Here is a 25707-nt window from a genome sequence, read left to right as displayed (position 1 = left end):
GTTCTCCGGGTTTCAAAATATTTTCAGTTCCAGATTCCACTTCAAAACTACACGCGAATCCGTTAGTGTCGCAAAGTACAAATATTTTAAATCCCCATTTTTTCGGCTTTTTAGGGTTATGACGGTGGAGCAAATTTGCTCATCTACACATAGCTGTCTTTGTAGCGGAATTTTTTGCAAGTTTCATTTGCTTTTGCCAATATTGGTCGAATTTTAAAAAGTCTATCAGCTTGGGGATGATCACAAGAAAACATCTTAGAAGTGTCATTAAAGTGAATACATTGTCTCAATTTTTCAAACTTATTCGCTGCCATTGTTTCCTTTATGAAAGGTGTACCGATTTCGTTATTCCAATGTTTCGTCACTCTCGGGAGGTGCACCAAAGACATCATGTATGTTATCCCAACAAATTGTTGAACCTCGATTTCGGATACATGGAAACTATTGTTGGGATCCTTTTCCCTTATGTATAGGTTAGTTTGTTGCGCAATATCTGTGATTAATTCAAGAGGAAATATTTTTAGGAAAACTGTATGGGTGTTTCCAAATCCAAAATATCAGCAGGCAGTTCTTCCTTTCCAGTGAAACGTATTTGATGTTCATTTAGTTCAATATTCTTTTTCTTCCAGACTACATACATTTTTGGTTTATGGCGATGTGACGATCCTTTCTGAGTGGCATTTGTAGGCATGGCTGATTCCTCTAAGCGAACGTCAATATCTTCACTTTCGTTTTCCAAAAGAGCGTCATTTTGCTCAAAATCGAGTTCAAAGTCTGAACTGATATCGCCCTCAGGATCAATATAGGGATCTGTAACGCTATTATCGTCAGTTTCGAACCCATCTTCACTACTTTCATAATACATCAACTCTTCAAGAATTTTATCAGCAGATAAGTTACGAGACGCCATTCTGGTGAAGTATATAAGAAATCAACACAAACAAATTTTTAGTGACCCTTATTACTCAATGTCACAGAAATGGTACAAACCTAAACTTCACTATATATTGTATTAGTGAACATTTTTCGTAGTATCTTATAGAAATTAAACATAATAGTGAACTTACCTGGACTTTTCCACTAAATATTTTATTAAACCACTGGAAATTTTCTTATTTTTATCTTTTCGGTAATTGCAAGCATGTGCATTCACTAACTTTACCACAGCGAAAAAGAAAGTACCGGTTTATAAGTGATGCCAATACATAAAAAACCAGAGAATTTTAAAATTGAAAAATACGGAGTGTGACAGTGCTGCTATATCATACTAAAGAGGGAAAAATTAATTATCTTATGTTTTGTACCCTCTAAAAGGGTTTGTAACATATCTGTCACATGATGCTATAAAGGGATATATTTTTATAATAAATATATTTATTTTGTTCTCATTATTTTTTATAAAAATAAGAATTCATAATTTGAACTCACATTTCAGTAAAAAAGTTCTGCAAATACATATTTAGTCCAAATTTGCAATCAAAAAACATCTGACTTATGATTAACATAAGGACTTGGTAGCCAAAATAACACTAAGTTAATTAACTTCGTGTATAAAAGTGAGTCAATTAAGAGTAGAATGATTTTTTCAACATCACTGCAAGGATTAATTACAATTAGGGTGAAAAAAGTATGAGAAAATCGACTATTTTTACAGTTTGCCGTGGCGTATGAGTAATATTATAAGCATAGCTACATTAAATCTTTATAATATGTGTTTAATTAAGATTTAGGTTACTTAGACTCCCTTAAATACCTCAATATTCAATCAAAATATGTGAATTTATCATTATTGAATAGTATGTCTACAATAAGCACTATGGCGTATGAGTAACATTTTAATATACTGAAGGCCTTCAAGAGTTGAGAGAAATATTATGTGCTATCTACTATTCTAACTTACCTAGTCTGCATGTGAAGCTCTTTTTAAATACCGAATTCGATAATATAAATTATTCGCTTTTTTGCAGACACCATGGCGTATGAGTAACATAAGAAATCTCAAATAAAAGTCACCTAGAAATGGTGAAAATGGTGGAAAACATTTTTATCGTATTATTTGCTACTTTTCACAACCATTTATAAGAAAAAATAATCTTTTAATTGAAAAAAAAAATTACTTGGCAGCACAAGAGTTAATCACGCAGCGAACTTGAAACTTAATTGCAGTGTAAATAAATTTGTAAAATACATGCATTCACACTAAATTAATAATTAATAAAGAACAGTTATGTTACAAATGAAGCGAATGAATGCACATACGATTGGAGAAGAGCTAGCAAGCAGATTGCAGAGCTGAGAATGCATAGCGGTTTACAAAAAAAAAAGAAAAACAACTAAAAGAATCCACAGCGATTTACCAACGAATTGATTGTAAAATCTCCGGCAGTCAGCAGTTGGTTGAATGTGTGCAACTCCACAACCCTTTCAGTAAAAACAAGAGAAGCAGTTTTCCCTTTTGTTTCACCCAAAACTTGCCGAACTATGGAACTGTGAATTCCTTTAATGTGCATTGGCGCAACGGCAAAAGCAAGTAGAGTCCCAGCAGCGGCAGCGCTGTATTGTAAAACGTATGGCGCGCGTTCTTATATTTCACCTATGTGTGCGTGCCTGCATTTGTGTGCATGCATTGCACTACACTGCATGTATAACGGTACTCAATAATCCACTCGTTTATGCACTCACAAGCCCGGCGCGTAAGCGTCTGCTAAGCTACGATTCGCAAAATGCTCGCACTCAACGCAAGCTGCATGATGGCCACTTCACTTTTGGCATTACATTACGCACTGTACTAAATCAGCAGCAACAACAACAACAGCAGCAACAGCATCATTAGCAGCAGCAATCAATACATTGCCGTTGCCTTAATGACAGACAAAAGTGCGCACTTCACTTTTAGTTCGAACGAACAAAATAGCTGGCGCTTTATGCGAGTTGCGCTCCCACGCACACACTCTCCTCCCGCGCGTCTTCATGTGCTGCTTTACACAACCTGTTGTTGTTGTTATTCGAAAAGCAAACGCAAAAAAATGCACACAACCCAACAACTCATCTCCCTGATCGGATTCAGCCAATTAAGTAGGAATTTTGCGCGCAAACGCTTGAGCTTCAAGTGGTTTGCTTGCACTTGCGCGATTTTTCGATTTTCCGTTTTGCCGATTTCCGATTGCACGGCAGATTAGTAACGCGCGCGCACGAGGTGTGCCAAAGCTCAGTCACTCTACCAAGCCGCCGTCCTTCAGTTTATTCCTAGCTGGCTTACTGTTGCGTTTTCATAATTTTTTCGTCTACTCTATAGCCGATTTGTAGTTTAGGCGAGGATTTGTTGCAGCCACTGTCAGTCTGCTTGTTGTTTGCTTGCTTAAAATTTGAAAAAAATCTGTGCTATATTTTGCCTCATTCTCCGCGTTTCTAAACTGTAATTTATACGCTTCATTGATTGTGCAACCAAATGCGGGAAGAGTTCTTCATAATGGTACTGGTACACTTGTATACCTACATATATACCTCAGAGCTATTTTCTTATGGGCGCTATAAAATTGGAAGATCATCTTTATAGATCGAAATGCTGAGACACAAAACCTTTTTTTTTGTAGTTTTGGGAAAGCAAGTCTCTAACATATCTTTATTGTTGAATCAATCGTCCAAAAAGGATGCCTTTATTGTCTTACAAAGTTGTTAGAGAGTATTATAGTTTTGTCCACATAACGGTTGTTTGTAACACCCAAAACTAAACGAGTTAGATATAGGGCTATATATACTAAAAAGTGATCAGGGCGAAGAGTGGAGTTAAAATCCGAATGTCTGTCCGTCCGTCCGTCCATCCGTCTGTGCAAGCTGTAACTTGAGTAAAAATTAAGATATCGTAATGACACTTATTTCTTGGCACCATAGAAAGGTTGCTTTCGAAAATGAGCAAAATCGGACCACTGCCACGCCCACAAAATGACGAAAACCGAAAACACATAAAGTGCCATAACTAAGTCATAAATAAAGCTATGGAAATAAAATTTGCTATGAAGGATCGCACTATGAAGGGGCATATTTGGATGTAATTTTTTTGGGAAGGTGGGCGTGACCCCGGCCTTTAATAGGATTTTATCTCGGAAACCAATAGAGCTATATAAACCAAACTTTCTGCAGTCGTTTTTTTAGCCACTTCTTAATACAGTCTAATAAAAGAAATCGGATAATAACCACGCCCACCTCCCATACAAAGGTTAGGTTGAAAATTACTAAAAGTGGGTTAACTCACTAACGAAAAACGTCAGAAACACTAAATTTCACATAAGAAATGGCAGATAGAAGCTGCACTCATTTTTTTACAACATGGAAAATGGGCGTGGCGTCATCCACATATGGGTCAAAAACCATATCTCAGGAACTACTCAACCGATTTCAATGAAACTTGGTTTGTAATAGTTTCCTTACATCCCAATGATATGTTGTGAAAATAGGCCAAATCGCTTCACAACCACGCCTACTCCCTATATACCAGAACTTTGAAGACGATCTGAATCGTTTACATTACAATATATAAAGTAAGCACTAGTGCAGATATCGGTGCAGAACTTTGCACAAATACTATGTTTGTAGTGTGGCAGCCCCATTCTAAAAATCGCCGAATTCGGACCATAGGTTTTCAAGGCCCCATATATCGAACACGAGGACCTCGGTGCTTCTAACCTAATATTATGGTTTCCAACTTTCAATGGACTTTATACAATATATATGACGAATATGTGGGTCAAATTGTGTATTATATAATATTAATAAAGTTAAATAAATAAATTGCGAGAGTATAAAATGTTCGGTTACACCCGAACTTAGCCCTTCCTTACTTGTTTTAATTATTTTCTCTCAATTATGCATCAAATTACTTTTTCTTACAAACTGTAGTGAAATTTCGACATAAGAATCCAAAAAGTGAGCTGAATCGAACAAAAAGATATCTTCCAATCAAAAATATTAAAAATTAGTGAAGATATTAACGCTCCATTCTTTCTTTTCTATGCAATTTTGCACTTTGATTACAAGTAATCAAATATAAAATATTCTTTGAGTAGATTAATCGAATTCGCAACCAAACGCCACGAAAATACAATTAAATCACACGGACTCTTTCAGTTAAATACTGCGAAAAGCTGGACTTTGACAGCAAACAATTTCTTAATAGATTGCAATTACTGCTGACTGACTTAAAGAAAAGCGGTGAGAAGTGGCGGCAAATACTCATTGTCGTTCCTAATTTTTGACCAGCGATGCTTGTGGCGGTAAATATAATGTCTTTCAACACCTTTGAAGTCTTTGTTTACAGTCACAAATATAGTTCCTGCTCTCAAAAAATATTAAAAAAAGCTACTCCGAATAAAAAAATTACATCGAGTGCTAAAAAATTAGAATGTACAATTGGTGTGGAATTCGAACTCAAAAAAATTTACTCCGAAAAAATATTAACTCCGAAATACATAACTCCGAAAATTCGGATAGAATGCAGAGTGTAACTTTTGAATACTAATCCATACCACTCAGACATTACAAATGCAGCCAATGCCATTTGATCCTCTTAAAAACTTCAAAAATTCTACTCCGAACTTTTTAAAGCTAACTAATTTCGTTGCTGCAGAATTATGACTTAAAAATCTACTCGGAAGAAGTAATAATTCCAAAAAGCATAATTCCGAAAAATTGGGAAAAATATGGGGAGTGATACTTTTGAATACTATTCGGATCCACTCAGGCATCAGAAACACAAACCAATAAAAAAAATAAATATAAAAATTTACTCCGAAAAAAATATTTATTCCGAATTTTTAGAATTAACTAAATTTGGTCGCTGCAAAATTATGACAAAAAAATTTTACCACGATTTTTCGTAATAACTCCGAAAATTAGTACTCCTAAAAATTCGGAGTTTATATAAGTTGGAGAGAAAATTTCAATCAATAACTCCGAAAATTTGTACTCCTAAAAATTCGGAGTTCATATAAATTTGAGAAAAAGTTTAAATCAATCTGGAACATACTTTAACTACCATGCTAAATAATTTCTATATAATTTTATTTGTTTAATTAGTTTTTTATCAGGGTATCTTAGCACAGCGGACTACACCTTTCGGATTTCATATACAGTATATGAACTCAGGGAATGCAACGAAAATGATTAGTGAAAATGGAAATTCTTCGTCAAAAATATGCATTCAATGCAGCACACAGCAGCTATTAGTTTTGGCTTTTATTATTGTCACTCTAACTGTTGTTGGTGCTGGTGCTGTTGCTGCCGCTGCTGTTTATAATGCGCTGACATTTAATCAAGTTTGCTGCCACAACCGTCAACGCCACAACGCCCACAACTCGGAAGCTATGCTTTCACTTCTGCAACATGGCATTCATGGCGCCTTTTCTACGAATACTATTTGCAGCGATTTCGGTTGTTGGCACACAACACTGCGCTTAATGCGTATCAAAAAATGCCGCAAATATTTCAGCGTGACAGTGTGAATGAATGCGTTGCAGCAGCAGCAGCAGCCAAGGGAAAGGCGACGCTTAAGCGCATTAAATGCAGCAACCAACCGCAGTCGCAAGCTAACGCCAACACACACACACACAGAGCGTGGCGGCAAGTCATTGTCGCGAGTTAATGTAATTTCAGCACTTATTTACCGCTGACATCTTTTTCGGCAGCAGCACTAACACCAGTGGCAGCAGCAGCAGCAATGAAAATGCAAAATTTTCGTTATTCTAAATAATAAGTTAAATAGCATTGTTGTTGTTGTTGTAGTTGTGATTTTATGTGCTATGACAGCGTAGGTCTGCAATTCATCGAGTGGAAGACGCTAAGGCGTAAAGCAAGCTGGTCGCTCTTGAAGATTTGATGTGAGCGCACTAGGCAGCTAGGCAGTCGTCACTCAAGACAGCAGGGCGTATGAGTGACTTCTTGTATGCCGCAACAACTACCACTACAACTACAACTCCAACTAACACAGCTGCTAGCAACTGCTGCTGCTGCTGATGATGATTTCATGGCTGAATGCTGTGCATAGCATATGACAAAGCGAAAGCGTCAACTATTAACCACACACCTTGCTGCTGACAAACAGCCAAACAAATGCAACAACAACAATAACAACATCGAGTACAGTAAGTGAGATTGAGAAAAACCACTAAACGCAAATGCTGTAGGTAATGCTGACAAAGAGCAGCAGCAGCAGCGGCAGCAGCCTTGAGATTTGATGACATTTGTCAAAATGTTGACAACGCAGCAAAAGCAGCAACGGCATTGCGAACAGTTGGGGTAAAATTAGAAAAATTACTTGCACACACACACACTCACTGCCAGGCAAATACATGCACTTTGCTGTGGGAAAAACTTTCAACTCCGTTACACTAACGAAATGCAAGCAATGCCAGCGTGACTTTTATTGTTGTTCATGTTGTTGTTGTTGTAGTGAAATCACAAAATATTTGCGGTTTATTTAAATGTAAAAATTTCTGCCAAGCTTTTTATATTATATGGTTGTGTGTGTGTGTTTGTTGTTGCTGTTTTTTGCCAGAATTGCTACACTCATTTGCTACAGCTGCATTTGATGCGTAGAAATGTTGCGGCAACGCTGCAGGATATTTCGAAGATTTTACATTTCTGCGTCGGCGTTGGCATTTTTTTTTTATAATTTGGCAACTGCAGCTTCATGCAAATGACAAAGTGCATGCGGGATGGAGGTGGAAGGAAGCATGACGTTATGGTATGGAAATGAAAAATAGCGAAAATATAGTTGCATTTAAATAATTCATAATATAACTTAAGTAAGAAATGCTGTGAGGTATGTGTGTATGTGTGACCGTTGTATTGCGCAGTTGTGCCGTAAGACGCTGCATAACACCTAAAAGAGCTTTGTGTGTACAAAAAATTTAAAAAAGTGTTTGGTTTAGTGTTTTATGCGTTATAGCTGAAATTCGGAGTTACTCCGAAAAACTCCGAATTACTCCGAAAATACATATTTATTATAAGCACTTGTAAAAAGTGTATTTAGTGATTTATGTGTTAAAACTGAATTTCGGAGTAACTCCTAATTACTCCGAAAACACATATTTCTAGCTAGAATGACATGAAATGTAGTTTAGCAGCTATCATCACTTTGTAAAACTCTTTATTGCACGAAATATAAAATAATCACTATAATAAACGACGCTAGGTGTAATTTATCTTTATCTTGATATATTTCAAGTAAAAGAACAGCATATCTTTTATTTACCAAGCAAATAAACAACTATTAAGTCTTGAAACCATTAGCTACTTAACACGCATGCTATAATACACCACTAACTAGCTTTTTAATTTGTTTGCATTAATTTGCAAGCGCCTGGCGCAAAGAAAAATGCCTATAAAAGCCACTTCAACAACGCAGCACCAACAGTAAGTGCACTCGTGTGCCACCTGCAGTTAAGTAAGTTTGTGTTTGGAAAAATATCGAAATAAATAAGAATTAAATCAAATATGTCAACGCTGTCACCCGCAGTCAACCACTGGACTACGCTACTCAATTTCATAAGTAAATTTGCATTTTTTAAATCCGTGAATACTTTTTTGTATTTTTATTATTAATAAAATTCCGCTTACTCTACCACTACAGTACAAACATATTTTATTGACTCTCATGCTACGTGTATCCTGTGGCATCGCGATTTCCCATTTGAATTGCAAACACCAGCCAATAGCGAATTCATATCGTACATAAATATTTGGCCTGACAATTTGTCGCAGCAATCCTTGCAGCAGGACATTTTCAATTTTACAGCATTTGCCGAAACGCAACTGGCCTATGGCATGCAACCCGATGCGCTGGTGCAGAAATTGACTATCGCCATTCGAGAAACGCATTGTGAGGTGAGTTGCGTAATCAATCAGACGGCTGCGGCGGCGGCCAAAGTGGAGCAAGAGTTGAGTCAGAAAATTAAAATAAGCGGTAGATAAGCGCAGTATACCTTGCAAAATCAGTTTCATTTTGTATTTTAATTTAATTACGCATGAATTTTAATTACCACTGTTTTTTACACCACTCCTCACTCGTCTGCGGCGTACTTCGTAGACTTTTGTAGCCTTCCAGGAGGACATACCGAGCTTTGCGCGTAGCTTTTACAATGCCAGCAGAATATCAGTGTGGCGTTCGTTGCGTAATAAATTTCTATTTGTCTACCGTAAGGACTTGCAACCGGATACCGCCGCATACTTCGATGATTCTCTTTTCAAAGGTAAAATACAGTTGCGCTACTCGTTGCACATTTATCAAGGTTGGCAGTTAATGTTGTATCGCTGTGTGTACTTTACTGGCACTTGAATTTAATTACAGATCAACCAAATGTTTTAATAGTCGAAGCCGAGTGCGGCAATTGCTCGACGTTTGCATTGAAAACTAATAAATTCATTGGACCGCTAGCTGAGCATCCGGAGCAGTTGTATGTGTTGGACCGTTATAATGCTGTTGATGGTAAATTTGAGTATGGCGTTAATTTGTATATGGACAAGGTGAAGAACTTGCAGGGACGTGAAGTGACGGTTGGAATTTTCGATTATCGTCCATTTACGGCGGTAGACTATGTAAGTCACGGTAAAAGTTAGTTAAAAACTCATTTTAGCGTTTATACTAAGAATTTTGTTAACTCCGAATTACTCCGAAAATTTTCGGAGTATTCCGAAAAAACTCCTAATTAACCCGAAAACTTTCAAAACTCTAAGGATAAGAATATAAATAAAAATGTCGCTTAATAACCTCTCATTAAATCTTAAAACTGTTTGAAATCACTCCGAATTTGTGAATAGAAAGTGTTGTGCTTCTAAGTTTTGAAGCAAAGACATTTTTATATAAAATCTGAAATAAGCGAAATATTTATCTACTACAATTACGTATAATTATATTTTTCAAGGATCGTCAGCCTCAAGTAAAGGATCACTCTCCAGAAAATATTCGTGGCACTGTACATATTGACGGTACTGAAGTTCGTATGTTGTTTGCGCTCTGTGAAGTTATTAATTGTACAGTAGATGCCGATACGTGTAAGTATTTTTTCAGCTATCTATCTAAATCCAAGCTTATTGCATTCCAAACCATAGCTGAAGATGACTGGGGCACATCTTATGCAAATCTAACAGCTGATGGCATTTTCGGTTTGATAACGTCCAGAAAGTCGCAATACATCGTTGGCGCTTTATACTTCTGGTGAGCCTAATTTTTTATCAGTTACCTTTAATATCATATTTCTTAAACCATTTCGTATCAGGCCCGATGACTATCGCTATTTGGACATGTCCTTGTTTATTGGCCGTTCTGGCGTCACCTGCCTTGTACCATCGCCTCACCGTCTCACCAGTTGGTTACTACCACTTCGTCCCTTTCAACTAACGCTCTGGCTGGGCGTATTTGCTTCCTTGGGCCTTGAGGCGATCGCACTCTTTTTCACACGTCATCTAGCGCCATCTCCGACTGAACCGCAATATGGTTTAATGGAGAGTTTTCAATTTGGCTACATTACCACACTGAAACTATTTGTATCGCAAGGCTCGGATTATGTAGTGAATTCAAACACGGTGCGTATGGTGCTCTTCGCTTGCTACATGATGGATACGATTGTGACCAGTGTCTACGGTGGTGGTCTATCGGCGATATTAACACTACCGACGTAAGTTTTTTTACTCCGAAATATGTTTACCCCTTAAACATTAAATAATAAATATGTAGCATGGAGGAAGCTTCGGACTCTGTAGAGCGTCTATACAGACATGGTATACCTTGGACAGCGACCTCGCCTGATTGGGTAATTTCACTGAGAGGATCTGGTGCTGACCGTGATGTGAGTTTAGTGTACAGATTAGAGTCAGTTTTGCATAGCGTCTCCTTGCTTGTAGGTGGTGGTGGAATCGCTTTTGGAAAATTATCACGTTTACACATACGAACAACTAACACAATTTGCGAAGACAGAGAATATGGGCTTCATCTTGGAGAGATTGGCATTCGGTACGTAGAAAAAAAGAAGGTGAAATGTAAAAAATCATAAAGATATAGCATATATTACTTCATATCACACCACCTCTTCATGATATTATAAAATACATGTTTTTTACAACTCCGAATTATTCCTAAAAAATCCGAAAATGTCCAAAAATTTTATTTGTAAAATCTACAGAGGAAATTATTATGTTTTGCACATTAACACCTACTCCGCAAAACTCCGAATTACTCCGAAAAACCAAAATCACCCTGAAGAAGAGTATATGTAAAAAAATCTCCAAAAAATTTAATTCAATATTTAATAGATTAAATACGATTAATCCATCTGCTCATAAAACTTTAAAGCACTCCGAAAAAAATATATATCTGAAAAAGTTCACATCACATCATATGTATAAACTGAAACCACATTATTTCAACAAGTCACACTCAATTTCACACTTGCATTTCATTTTTATTTCCTCCAGGTCATTTTGGCAACGTTGACTTCCTCACGGATGAATCCTTTAAACGCCTCAAGCTCATGATTGACGATATTTATTTTCAATATTGTTTCGCCTTCGTGCCACGCCTATGGGCCATGCTGCCCAAATTGAATGAAGTGATTATGTCAGTGCACTCAACTGGTTTGGATATTTTCTGGGAATGGGAAGTGGCTGCCACCTACATGGATGGCCAGCAGCAGGAAGAGATACAAGCATCAATGTATATGGATTTCGATGTGGGTCCTGTTAAATTGGATATGGGCAATTTCATTGGTTTGGTGTTGCCTCTGATAATTGGCATAGTATTCAGTGTCTTCGCTTTCATCGGCGAGTTGATCTACTACAGGTACAGTCAGAAGAAAGCTCAAACGGTGGTCAATGTCAACTAAGTGAATATACATATGTATAATTACTATAAAACAACTTCAGTTACTCTAAGTTGTTTCATAGACTAATTGTAGGATTTGAAGTACGTTTTTTTATTCTTAGTCCGTCGCTTAAAACAGCTTCAAATTCACAATACGCAGCATAATAAAATTATAAATTCATTCATCCACTTGCCGAGTAGTAGTACATATGTATGGGAACGTGATTTTTTTTTTTTTTTTTTTGTTGAAATATTTTTTTAACTCCAAATTAATCCGAAAATTGTCGGAACGGTATTTTAACTGGTTTTACTGGCGTACGCCGATGATATTGATATCATTGGAAACAACACCCGCGCCGTTAGTTCTGCTTTTTCCAGACTGGATAAAGAAGCGAGCGTATGGGTCTGAGGACAAGACGAAATATCTCCTGTCATCAAACGAACAGTCACCGCACTCGCGTCTTGGCTCCCACGTCACTGTTGTTGAAGTTGTAGATAATTTCGTCTACCTGGGAACCAGCATTAATAGCAATAACAATGTCAGCCTGGAAATCCAACGCAGAATCACTCTTGCCAACAGGTGCTACTATGGTCTAAGTAGGCAATTGAAAAGTAAAGTCCTCTCTCGACGAACAAAAACCAAACTCTATAAGTCCCTCATCATTCCCGTCCTACTTTACGGTGCAGAAGCGTGGACGATGTCAACATCCGATGAGACGGCACTAGGAGTTTTCGAGAGAAAGGTTTTGCGGAAGATGTATGGTCCCTTAAACATTGGCAACGGCGAATACCGCAGACGATGGAACGATGAGCTGTATGTGCTATTCGACGACATAGACATAGTCCAGCGAGTAAAAAGCCAGCGGCTACGCTGGCTAGGTCATGTTGTTCGAATGGATGAAAGTGCGCCAGCTCTGAAAGTATTCGATGCAGTACCCGCCGGAGGAAGCCGAGGAAGAGGGAGACCTCCACTCGGATGGAAGGACCAGGTGGAGAGGGACCTGGCTTCGCTTGGTATAACCAATTGGCGCCAAACTGCCAGAAGGAGGGATTCGTGGCGCGCTGTTTTGGACTCGGCTATAACCGCGTAAGCGGTGTCTACGTCAGTCAAGAAGAAGAAGAGGAAATATTTTTAACTCCGAATTATTCCGAAATTTTTTCGGGCTACTCCGAAAATAATCCGAATTACTCCGAAATCAATCGAAATTACTCCAAACATTTACAAAACTCGCCAAAAACAGAAAATATGTAAAAATTTAAATTAGAGATATTTTTTTAACTCCGAGATAGTCCGAAAATTTTTGGAGTGGCATTTTATAGAAAATTTTGTAACTCCGAATTAGTCCGCAAATTTTCGGACTATTCCGTAAATACTTCGAATTACTCCATACATTTACGAAACACACCAAAAACAGAAAATATTCTTAAAATCTCTCCAAACATTGTGAAAAGAAATTGATATTCTTCTGAAAGTTTTAAAGCAAAACAGTTTCAGATTAGAAATGAATTCTGAGCGTGCTTATCATTTTATTATCTATAAACTTGTATACTCTCTGCAACACTTAATATGGCAACCATGCAACGCCATCAAACTAATGAAGAGTGAAATGAATCCAGCAACATAAACAAGAAACTCGCTTTAATCTGCATGTGCTTCCACATATTATTAACAAAATCATACGATATACAGTATGTATGTGTGGAAAAACTTGTGTGTGCCAGAAATTCCTGTGTACACCAACAACAATAACAACGACCGTAACAAAAAGTATTTCTTCAAGCAGAGCTAATTAGTTTAGGAATTTCGGTCGTCAATAGAAACCCACCACACAGCAAGCGCACGCGGCAGGCAATCAAGCAGACGGACCGCTGCGGGAAAAGCATAAGCAAAATTTCTAAGCAACACCACCGTTAAGCTCCCATGTAGCATCCTTCAGCATTTTTGATGTACGCTCTTCAGGCCATGCTCACCCACCGCGCAACAGTGGTTAACATTCCCCAAACCACACCACTTGAAGTTCTCAATAAATGTGTGAAGACAAGCGAGTTATGTGAAAGTGCTTGTCGGGGACGCAGAAAAAAATATGAATGCACATTTGAGCATCTGTCGCACACGCGCTGATGAAGCGCTGATAAATTTTCACTAAAGCGCACATGCTACTGTAGGCATATAGCCACCGCTTTGCCACAGCAGCTAGCGTAAATACCGCGGCGAAAGTACTTTGAGTTGCTGTGGTGGCAACAACTCTTCAAAACTTCAGCTATTTCGCGCGCAGCTTTGTGGAGCGTTCAAGCGCAAATGCACCCAAAAACTTTGATGCATTACTTTTTTTCTGTTCTGAGTTCCTTAGTGAGTTTAGCTGGAAGTTTAACAGTTAAATGCTATTTATTTACTTGCTTTTAATTTTTTCTTGCAGCAAGAAGCGTATTGAACACATTTGGTGACTGATTTTGGTTGAAATGAGATAGTTGGGTCAATATACTCTGTCTACAATTCGAAATAGACTCGCCTGTTAAGATATCCTTTTGGTCCAGCTTACTCTTGGTACAAATATTCCTTCCTTTCACTACCTTAACAAGGGGCATACTAAGCAAAATTAGAAGTCTGAGAGTGTGAGTGAAGCCATATCTAATCCCCATCCCTGTGTTCCTCTTCAGATTTTGCGCTGGCTTTCATTAATCTCTCTGTACTTCTACAATTTAAAAACTATCTCTAGCATTTCGCTTATTGAGAAATAACTTCCCGAGCAAGTACTCGTATCGTTATTAAAATAAAAGCAGAAATTCCAAAAATTTTACTGAAATAAATTTGAAATTAAATACGAGACATTTTACCTTAATTGTTGTCGTAGAATTTAGTAAAAATAATCTTTGCAATCATACACATACTACAGACTACAAAGACGTCTTCATGCTCACACAGTTTTCACTTCCTCAGTGGCATCACTACAAGTACAAGTACAAGTATTCTCGAAAATAAAGTAAAATATCCGCAATAAATAAGAAATTTCAACTAATTGAGTAGGACTTCGCTAAAGGAATTTCATAAAATGCACAACAACAAAGGCAACACAGCAAATAAAAAGGCAAATAACAAATATTTACAACGGAAGCAATTGTAAGTACAAATCGCTGGCAAGCACAGTTGGCAACAATAAAAGAAAAATATTTTGACGAATGCCAGCGGCGCTGAGAGGGCTCAAAGCAATATGATCAGATGTGTTTGAGTAAGTATTATATACTTTAATATTTTTTTGTAGACAGATATTTGTGTGTATGAAGCTTTTGACGAAATATTAAAAAAATTAACGGCTTTCGGAAAATATTGGAAATTCGAGTTTGCGTAAAATTTATCAAATAAACTTTCAGATAAATTTAAAAAATCTGAACATTTTCCTTTCAAAACAACTTTTTAGCTTTATTGAAATAAAGGTCCAATGTACCCACTGGGTTCTTTGTTGGCTTAAAATGATCAAACACTAAAATAAACTCCCTGCCGTAACCTAGAACCACCTTACGTAGTGTGCCAATCATAAAACTACTTTTATATTATTAGCTACTGCTGCAATAACAACAATACTCAAGGTCTTACAGCTGGTAACTTGACAACAAAGTACAATCGGGAGGGAAAAAAATATAAAAGAAATTAAATGATTACAATGATATATAATAAAGGCAATGCAGGAAGAAATTACTATATAATTCATATAGAAATAAGAGCAGACAACTGCAAGAGAAAGAAAAATAATAAATACGAAAATATTGCCAATGAATTTAAAGCCAGCTTCGTATTGCCAATACTTTCGTTAGAAAAAGTGCTAGAAAAAATTTTTGAAATTTAAACGAAGTAAAATGTATGTAGCGCCTAAAAGTATGCAGAGCCCTCTGAGCTGTGCTTCCCATCCTAAATTCAGTAAAATTGTAATTGTTTAGGTCCAAACCTGAAAGTAATAAAGAAGCTTACTACCTGTTAAACGTCTAAAATTGTGCAAAACCTATTTAGTTTTAGTACGAATTATTTTCTAAAAGAGTAAAGTCAGCAATATGTAAGTAGCGCCCTAAAGTATATACTGCCCTCAAAGGTATGCTTCTAGGAATTTCAGTAATTTTTTACTTCTTCACGGAATAAGGACGATACTGTCTGTTAATCACCTCAAAGTAAGCAAGATTTATGTATTTTCAATATCAAAGTCCTTATGAAATTCAGAAGTGGCGATAGTTAGATCTCAGTCTGCTACTTCACATAGCTTTCAAAAAGAAGGTAGAACTGCAGTTTATTATGAGATATTTTAATTTTTTCCTCACGTTCATAACTGATGTTCTGGAAAACGACCAATATTTCTCATTGATTCTTGAGCATAAGAAACCATCAAGGTTTCAACCCTCGAAAAAACCATATTTTTTAATTTCTTAATTTATTCTTAAATTTTTTTCATTCCTCTTCCATAATTCTTATTAAATGCTCTATTTTCTTATACACATATGTTACTAGAATATTACTTAATTATCAACCTATTTTTCGCTCTCCCACCTTTGCTGACCTTCCTGCATTTCCTAACTGCTTCCAGCAATAAAAATTATTATTGGCTTCTAGCTTTTTGCTGAACTCTTACTTTCACGTTTGTTGTTTCGCATTTGCGCAACCAACTTTTGCAACGCACAACCGCACACTCTGTCTCTCATGCCTTACACTTTGCTATGTCTTCTTTTTTCCTTCTACCGTACAGCTGCGCCACAGCTGCCAGCCACCAGCAATCATTCAAACCAACTGAACTTTTGCTACCACAGCAACAACACTTTTTCACATTTATTACGCTATTTTGTTTGTTGTTATTGCTACTACATTTTTGTTGTCATACTTTGTAATCGCTATTTTTTGTTGTTGTTATGTTTTTTTCTTTCTTTCTTCCTTTCTTTGGTTCGTTCGTTCGTTCGTTGAATAAAACTCAATCACAAATTATAAGGTATTATTGCCATGGCAAACTGTTGCGTTGCTAAGCAATCGCTTTCATCATCGTCATCAACAGCAATATACTCGTAAATAGAAGCAGTAGTAGCAATCAACAACTTCTCGCCACGAGTAATAACAAAAACAAGAAGCCAACCATTGTATGCGTTTGATGGTGTAGTAGTGGGGTTGGCATAACGACTTTTTATCTCATACTTATATATATAGCTATATATACAAGAGTATACCCACATTTTGGGCAAGAGCAGCCAAAAAATTTAGATATGTATCAGCAACAAAACGAAGTTATATACTCACATTTTGGAAGATATATGAGGATCTACATATATAGGTCCTAAATAAAGGATATATGTAGACTAATATGGCAGTACTGTGTGGGTAAGTGTATAAACAGGCCTCAGAGAGATATACTTTTATAAATTTCGCACATAATTTCCTCGAAACAAGAAAAGGTTCTAGCAATTGGGTTCGATTTCAAGTTTAAACGGCTTCGTTTTTCTACAAACTAAAGAGTGTAGAGTTAACTTTTAATGGATATGAAGTAGCTTGGTATTTTTTCAATATACTTCTCATAACTGTCTCTTCTAGTATACGTACCCCTTGAACTTGAGAGACAACTTTCAAACCGCTATCTTTGTGAACCAAATTTGTAAGCGATTAGAGAATCTTTAAGCGAAAGTATAGGAGAAAACAGGAGGATGACACATCCATTCTACAATCTCTTAGTATAGAATTCAGCTGACCTCTACATCTCAGCTGAATATTTGTTCAAGAATTTTTGGCCTCATACTTGAGGTGTGTTTACCAGATATTAAAGAACATATTTACAATTTTTAAGCCATTCTCAAACACTTAGTGGATTTTAATCAAGCTTTTCGGTGCCATGAAATTTCCGGAACTCGGAAATTTCTGGAACTTTCGAAATTCAGAACTTAGATTAAACTCAAGTCCTATACAGTGGTAGTAAGTAGGTCTAATAACGACATATCAAACGAGATGACGCTCCATTTCCATAGAAACTCTGTTGGGTTTCCATAGGTAAGCTTATCAATATCACGATCCGGAATGAAGTCTACCGAAAAATCAAGTGTCTAATCACTTTCTCAGAGCTAAAATTGTAAATCTTCATATATATAAAATCTTCACTCTCTTCTACTTTATTCATGTACTAATTGCGTGTGAAAGTACAGAATGTATTCTCAGTTCGAGTCCTTCTCCTTGACTGCTCACCACACTAATTCTCACTCCCTAAGCTAGCTGCTGAGCCACTTTTAGAGAGACCATATTTGATTAAAAAATATTTTCCATGCACTTCTAGCACTTTAGCCGACCACTGCCTCTAACCCCGCACTCTCTACACTGCCTTGCGGTTGCTGGCTTTTAACTTTGGTTTTGTATGAATTTAATAGAATTTGTGAAATTGTTTTATGAAAAATATTTGCAATATTATTAAATTAAAAAGTTTGCTACTAACAAATGCAGCAACAACACAAACACACCTAAATACAGAGCGTGTTGCAGCAATAGCAACAATGTAAGCAACAAAAAACAACAACAACAATAGCAGTCAAAGCACAATCAGGTGTTTACAACAAATGCAAAGCAGAACATTTTCCATTTCCACTTATTTTGCTGCGCCGTTGTCTTAATTAAAAATGCTTCAACTTTAATTAGCAACTTTAAAAGTTGGCTTAGCAGGTATGCCAAGAGAATGTCACAGCACACGGTTCACAGCTCAGCCAGTGTTCATGCTTTCTGTCTCTCGTCTTGTCGGTGTGGCATGAATTCAAAGTATTTTTTTCAGATTCTATATATTATTTACTTTCATTTTTTATAAGTGTTGTTGTTGTTTGCTGTTTTTCAAGTCCTACAAATGTTTTGTTCACTTTGTGTTGGCAGTGCTAAGGTTTCCACAATGTTGCTAGTTGGCAAATCGAGTGAAGCTGTACATTATTATTGTATTTCTAATGCCTCCTTGAGAGTTTGGCAGTTTCTCTTTTCAACAGAAATTTATTTTTTTGAAAGCACTAGTTGATTTGATTCTCATTTACAAAACTCAAATTCAATTTTGTAGGCTTCATAAGGTTGGTACCTGAGAATTCATACTAAAATCTATTTCTTTCTTTCTAATCACTATTTTTTCAATAAAATATATTGAAATGGAGTTGAACAAACACTTACTTTATTTCAACATTAAATGAATCTTATCTCTCAGTCGAGCTCAAATGAGTTTGAGATGTCGGAATAAAATGATTTTCAGACCTTGGGAGAAGACTTTAGTCTAGTAAGACCCGGATCTCGAAAGAAAATACAGTGGAACTTCCATAACTCGAACTTCTATAACTCGAAGACCTCTACAAGTCGAACTTTTGCACTGGCAATAGAGTTTAGAAATCAAATTTCATACAAATTTTCTTCCATAACTCAAACTTCTCTAACTTGAAGTTCTCCATAATTCGAACTCTTGAATTGGCAATAGAAGTCAAATATCATACAAATTTCCTTCCATAAATCGAACTTGTTGACCAAAATTTTGAAAGAGTTCCTCTGGGGTGTAGTGCAGGTCGCCTTCGGTGGTGCACCCTGGGTAACGCCATATTACCTGCGGCTTTCACGGACTGAAACTCCGGGAAAACAACTGACGGACGGACGGGGGGTGTCGGCGGAGTCCCGCCGATTACTGACCACAACATGGCTGAGTTTTCTGGCGAAATCGCCAGCATTAGAAATGTGATTTGAAATTTATACAATCGATTCCGCACTTTTAAATCTAATTAACCATAAAATATGCATTTTCATAGCCAAATAAATATTCTAAAAGAAATTTGCTTATTTTACGCTACAATAATTTCTGAGTTCCCATACATGACTTTCAAAAAATAAAAAATATTTTTATACTTCCGATTACCCTGTTCAACTCCCATACATTCAATATAAAACATATTGCCTGCCATTTTTACGCATATTTAATTTCACAAAACGATTACTTACGCCAAATCACTTTGATTTCCTTGCATTTATGCATTTCGAGCACTGCTACATATACAATCCTTAGATGAGCGCTTTTTGGCGAGCAACTGTATGCATATAATTGTAAGCCAGAGTGCAAGACGACCATTCAGTTGAGCCACTTAACTTTTCAATCGTGCATAATGCGTGCTTTGGCAGCTGCCAGCCATTCAAATCGTCAACGATATTTTTCAATTCGTTGAGGTTTTATTTTATGAGATTTTTGTTGTAAAATTGCAACATAACTCATCGAAGCGATTGCCATTTTTCAAAGGTGAGTGAATTTTGTATATGTATATGAATGTAATACATCTTTACTCGGTTCCATATGCTTCGTATGGCTATTTTAAATGCTTCAAATTCAAACAATTATGAACTAGTTTCTAGAAAATTTTATCGGAAAGTCAGTATAAAACAGGGTACAGTATATATTCTGCCGGAAGGTAGGGTCTTCAGCATAGAAAGCTTTTTAGGACAAACAGTAATATTGATGTTGATAAAGCGCTCCTCTAGGATCTGTAGAATGCTTTTATAATCTATAAAAATTAAATGCGAATACAATTCGTGTACCAATTTGGAGCTCTGTATCAACGGAGGAGGCGGATCAGATATGATCAGCTTATAGATCAGTACGATTTAACAACTTCGGACAATAAAAGACCTACAAAAAAATAGAAGAGATGTGAACAAAGGTAAAATGTATGTATAAAGAGTTTGAAGTAATGCTTTCATGCGATATTTATTGAACTGTATATCCTTTCAGATACATCTCTGTTCAAAGAGTGACTTCTGGAACAACTTTTTCCGAAATTACTTTTTTTCTTATGATTCATCTTCCATTTAATGATTTACTTAAATCCAAGAACTTCACTTCGCCCTTTGCTATAATTTTGACCACTCAGACATACCCTTGCTTTAATATGTAATGTTTGGAATTTTTTCAGCGATTTGGTCTTTTCTTGGAAAAGTTTTTGAATAATCCGATCGATACCGGTTATGCTCTCTAAATACTTCACATATCATTTATTTACATATATTTCTCTGCCAACTCATATCTACCCTAATGCCTTCAACAGTATGCCGCCAACACATCTGAAATCATTATTGAGTTTGCTCAATGTAGCGTATAATATTTCTCTGCTCACTGGCATCGACCGAAACACACAAACACATTTAAATACAAATGTTCCCGTTAAATAGCGGGGCAATAAAGCTAAGCTTACAAAATCGAGTGAGCGATTAAATGTTAGCAGCGCAACATATTCCCCCAGTCATTCAAATAAATACCTAGAACTGTTGGCTGACATATGATTCATACACCTGATTGGTTGTTATTTATGGATTTTGCTACTTTACAATGCTTGAATGGCGAATTCGTAGAATCATTAGTGATTGCGAGAATTCGAACAACACTGCTACAAATAGTATAGCAAACTGCATAGCTTCGGCTTATAGCTTCGTTTATGTTGGTGTTGAGTGGGCATTAAGCAAGTACTTGTAACAAAATCTTTAATTTAGCAATTTAAGCGCATCAATTTATTTATTCACTGTTTAAGTATTGTATTTATTAGATTGTAGCATACCTTCAGGCGCCATTTTTCATTAATTTATGCAAACTACCCTCTAAACTTGACAGGCCTACTAATATAAGTATATACATTTGTTTTATTTTCTATTCACCTACTAATATAGTTGTTTGTGTATTAAGTTCTCACAAAATATGGGTGTGGTTTGGCAGTACGCCAAAAAAGACGGAGCAAAAATCAATCAATAATGCTGAAAGCTTCGCAAAAAAACATACACTTATGCAAAATCGTATGTAAACACCCTCAAATAAAAATTATTATATAGGCATGTAAAACAAAAGAATCTATGGTAGGGTATAAAAAGTAGAGAGAAGAAATTGAAATTATTCAATTTTATAAAAATATGTAATGAAAAGCTTTATTTTTTTTCAATATGCCTTATCTATATAAAATTTTAGTAATTTCATGAACAATAAGCCTCTTTCTAATTAATACCCTCCCAATTTTTATATAACAAGATTTACTCTTAACGTTTAAGCTCTTCTAATTAAAAGGACTCTCTTTTGGTATTGGCAAAATCTCGTATAAGCAGTTACTCTCTTCATATACTTCTATATTTTGAAGGTATATTGCATAGGGAATTAAAATGTGGCAACAGGTTGTTACTGAGGCATATTCATTCTCACCTAATATACATACATAGATATGTAATCCTCAAAGCTTTCGACAAAATAAATATACATACATTAAATTGTATATTCGGATTTGTAGTGCAGCAACTTGAAAAGCTTCAAAAATCTAGTAAAATTTTGGAATGGTTTTTGTCATGACTAAACAAAGTCACTGCTGTTCAACTTTTACAATTTTTGAGTAAAAGCTCCCAGCATCTGGTGTCAATGTACAAAAGTATACAAATAACTTTGACAAAGTTTGGCGACCACTGTGACCTCTGACGGAAAATTAAACAAGTTACAAAGGTGACAATTTCTGACTAAAAGCTCTTTACAAAAGCTCTTTAGTAGCATCAAAGACACGTAAACACGATTTTGCTGAGTAGAAAAAGCTTTCAGAAACTATTTTGTACATGTATTTGCTTAATGTTGCTACAGTTCTAGGAGACATGGTAAAAAAGCTCCAAGGCTTTCGCGCTTTTGTAATAAAATATACATAAGAACAAATTTTTCTGTATGTTTTTTTAAGAAACTTAGCCTTCAGAAAAACCAAAAAGCTTCAAAATTGTTTGTAGATAGGAATGCTATACACAGGAAGAGCTTTGCAAGCTTACTCTATCCTTATTTAACAGTGAATACTAAATTAACATATCTTTAAAGAACTTTTATGGTAAGTGTGTTGGACTAACACTGTGCTTTCCAAACAGAAACCAAAGTTTCTGAAATTATCATATGCTCAAACCAAATCAACCTTAGTTGAGTATACAATTTTGATGCCAACGTACAGAGCACAACAGTGCTATATAAACTGTAGATATATGTCGCTCAAACTGTGAATTCCTTTAAAGAGAAATACACTTATTTTCAAAGTGTGATCTTTGTTAACTTTTTCAGTGTGCATATCCTGTAAAAGGATAACAGTAGCATAACAAACAGTTTGAGAGTCAATGTAGTAATTTAAAAGGATGTATATTAGTATTAAAGTGTATATGTGTTTATATATGCGGATACCACTCGTAATGGCCGCAAACATTAGAATTTATGCTGGTGACAACTACACTCATGACCCCATAATGCTTAATATTTCAGCATTTATATATATGTATATACGGAGCAAGCATTAAGTAGCCAAACACGGCTGTGCTTGTGTGTGTGACTGTGTTCATGTTCACTTTGCGCGATTTAACATTAATAGGCCTCGCTAATAGCGTACGAGCGGCTGGATGAAGTTTGAAATGGACATGGCGAATGCCTCGTTGGCCATCAACGCTCATAAAGGACATTTACTTTATGAGTTCTTAAACTGTTCGCAGGGCAGGGCAGAGCGAGGATGCCGCAGTTAGAGTTGGTTGAAATGCTGGTCGGGCCGGTTGTGTGGCAGCTGATGCACACTGATCAGGAAGTCAACCAGCCGATGGGAGGCATGGGAAATGGAATGGAAGACGAAGTTCAAACTGAAAGAGCAACTGCGACATGACTAAATGTATACGTGTAAGGGGGTTTGTGTATGTGAATGGGAGTGTGTACATTGAGATACGTGAGTAATTTAGATATGCAAATATCATTCGTGTGAATACGATGTGGTGATAGAGTAATAAAAAATAGTGTGTTAACGTTTTTAAAGCCGGACATTGGAGGAATCAGTTTGTGGGTTATAAAGAAAGTGCTTCGTTTGAGAAAGGAAATAAGGTTGATATGAAATTTATATTACATTTTTCTTATAAGAATTTTTAGATGATATTCGTAAAGAGTTCTCTCTCTCTCGGAGTTTCCAAAAAATAATGATTAATAAAACAGAAACATTTTCCGCTCTCTAGCACACAAATCAGTATACACACACTGAGCAAAAATCACTGCTTTTTCCACCAGGGAGTTCTGTCTAAATAACAACAAATATTATGTGGCTCAGTAAAGTCTGCCAATTTATATAAAAAACAATGCGTAAACATATTTTTTTTACTTTTAGCTACGTAAAAGTAATTGCTTGTTTAACACACATGCGGCAGAGCACGTTTTACTCAAGAAAGCCAAATGCGAACATGTGTAAACGTTTGTATTCCCAGGAGAGTAAGAAATGCTGGTAAAATAAAGAATATTTGTATAAATAAATATGTAGAGAGATATGCTAGTTCTATTTATTTGCCCAACTTGTTATTATATCACGACGAGCAATGAATTAACACGCAACGTAAGCAAATTTCAAATGAAAGAATAAGTGGATATAAAAAGAACAGAGGGATATGTAGAAGTTGTAATGCATGAAAGAAAATACATTTTTGTTAAGGGTTTAGCCTTCCGCGAGGGTGCCGACTGGTAATAGTTACCACAGTGTCGCAACTGTGGAGGGAACTGTCCTGTAACGGTCTGTCCCCACCACAGTCGTGAGATATCTAGCTAAGGTACGACTCCGTTGTTGAGTGTTTGTTGCTCATCAATAGCACAGCATTCGATGACGCAGTCGTATTATGGTAGGGGGTACAACAAGGGGCTGGATCAAGGTGTCATGCGACCCGTGCCGAGGATCAACCTGGCTGGGGGCCCTTAAATAGCCCAGTCTCGAACGGAGCTTACGGATACCTGGCGAACTCCGTAATAAGAAAGCGTTGCTTGCGTAGCGGGGGCTATGCGCAAGTGGACTTTTTTCCCCCTACACTCGTGGGTCCAGAAATGAACACAACCAAAAACAAAATAGATATATCAGGGGAGTCCGGTCCTCCCTTAATAAAGACGGAAGGAACGGATTGTTCCGAGAAAAGAGCAGCGTTTGCAACGAGCTCTAAGATAGTCAGCACGAAGACAGTGGCTATGCCTGGTCTGAATGTTAAGGCTGGCACCAGTGCCGGAACTACAGCTAAGCCAGGTTCCAGCAAGGCAACAACAACAGTGGCACCCGGAGCCAAGCCTACCAACCAGAGGCAGAAGGCAAAGGGAGAAGCCAGGAGTGTAGTTGCCGGTGCAGTGGCGAAAGAATGGCCTACCCTTAGGGTGGAAGAGACATCAATGGCGAAGTATGCAGAGAGGAAACGCTCTGCATACATTCTAAGAAGAGCACACCTGCATCCACCAACCAAGGAGGAGCTCACTATCACGGATGGATCACATACGACAATATCAAGCGAAAACGATCGTAGGACCGGTGAATCGTCCCAAACAGTGGCCAAGCCGGCATTGACGGTCAGGAAGATTTTGTTGTGTGTTTAGTGGAATTGGAAGGGCATCATCCACTATGAGCTGCTCCCATATGGCCAGACGCTTAATTCTACCATCTACTGCGAAAAACTCGACCGCTTGAAGCAGGCGATCGACCAGAAGCGTCCAGAATTGGCCAACAGAAAGGGTGTAGTGTTCCACCAGGAAAACGCCAGACCACACACTTCATTGATGACTCGTCAAAAGCTATGGGAGCTCGGATGGGAGGTTTTATCGCATCCACCATATAGCCCGGACATAGCGCCAAGTGATTACCACCTGTTCTTGTCCATGGCGAACGCCCTTGGTGCTTTAAAGTTGAACTCAAAAGAGGTTTGTGAAAAGTGGCTGTCCGAGTTCTTCGCAAATAAGGAGGTGAGCTTCTACGATGTATATGAAGTCTCCGTCTAGATGGAAACATATTGTGGAACGAAACGAACTAAATCCGATCATTGTAACACTTTTTATAAAGCACTGAATAAAAAGCAAAAA

General features: G+C 36.9%; 2 protein-coding genes across 6 annotated transcripts in view; one reads left to right on the top strand and one right to left on the bottom strand.

Moving 5' to 3' along the window:
* Window positions 1-25707, bottom strand: part of LOC105221358 (CUGBP Elav-like family member 4) — an 867302-nt gene that overhangs the window by 608921 nt on the left and 232674 nt on the right. The gene's annotated exons all lie outside the window — the stretch shown is intronic.
* Window positions 8356-12081, top strand: LOC105210679 (uncharacterized). The gene is made up of 10 exons (XM_011181776.3): window positions 8356-8545; window positions 8627-8880; window positions 9083-9245; window positions 9344-9591; window positions 9918-10047; window positions 10105-10210; window positions 10272-10670; window positions 10730-10841; window positions 10897-11005; window positions 11467-12081. The coding sequence occupies exons 1-10, from the start codon at window positions 8491-8493 to the stop codon at window positions 11871-11873; spliced, it is 1983 nt and encodes a 660-aa protein (XP_011180078.1). The 5' UTR covers window positions 8356-8490; the 3' UTR covers window positions 11874-12081.

The sequence above is a fragment of the Zeugodacus cucurbitae genome, chromosome 4 (genome assembly GCF_028554725.1).
Source record: "Zeugodacus cucurbitae isolate PBARC_wt_2022May chromosome 4, idZeuCucr1.2, whole genome shotgun sequence".
Lineage (NCBI taxonomy): Eukaryota > Metazoa > Arthropoda > Insecta > Diptera > Tephritidae > Zeugodacus > Zeugodacus cucurbitae.
This window is presented reverse-complemented; position numbering and strand designations above follow the sequence as displayed.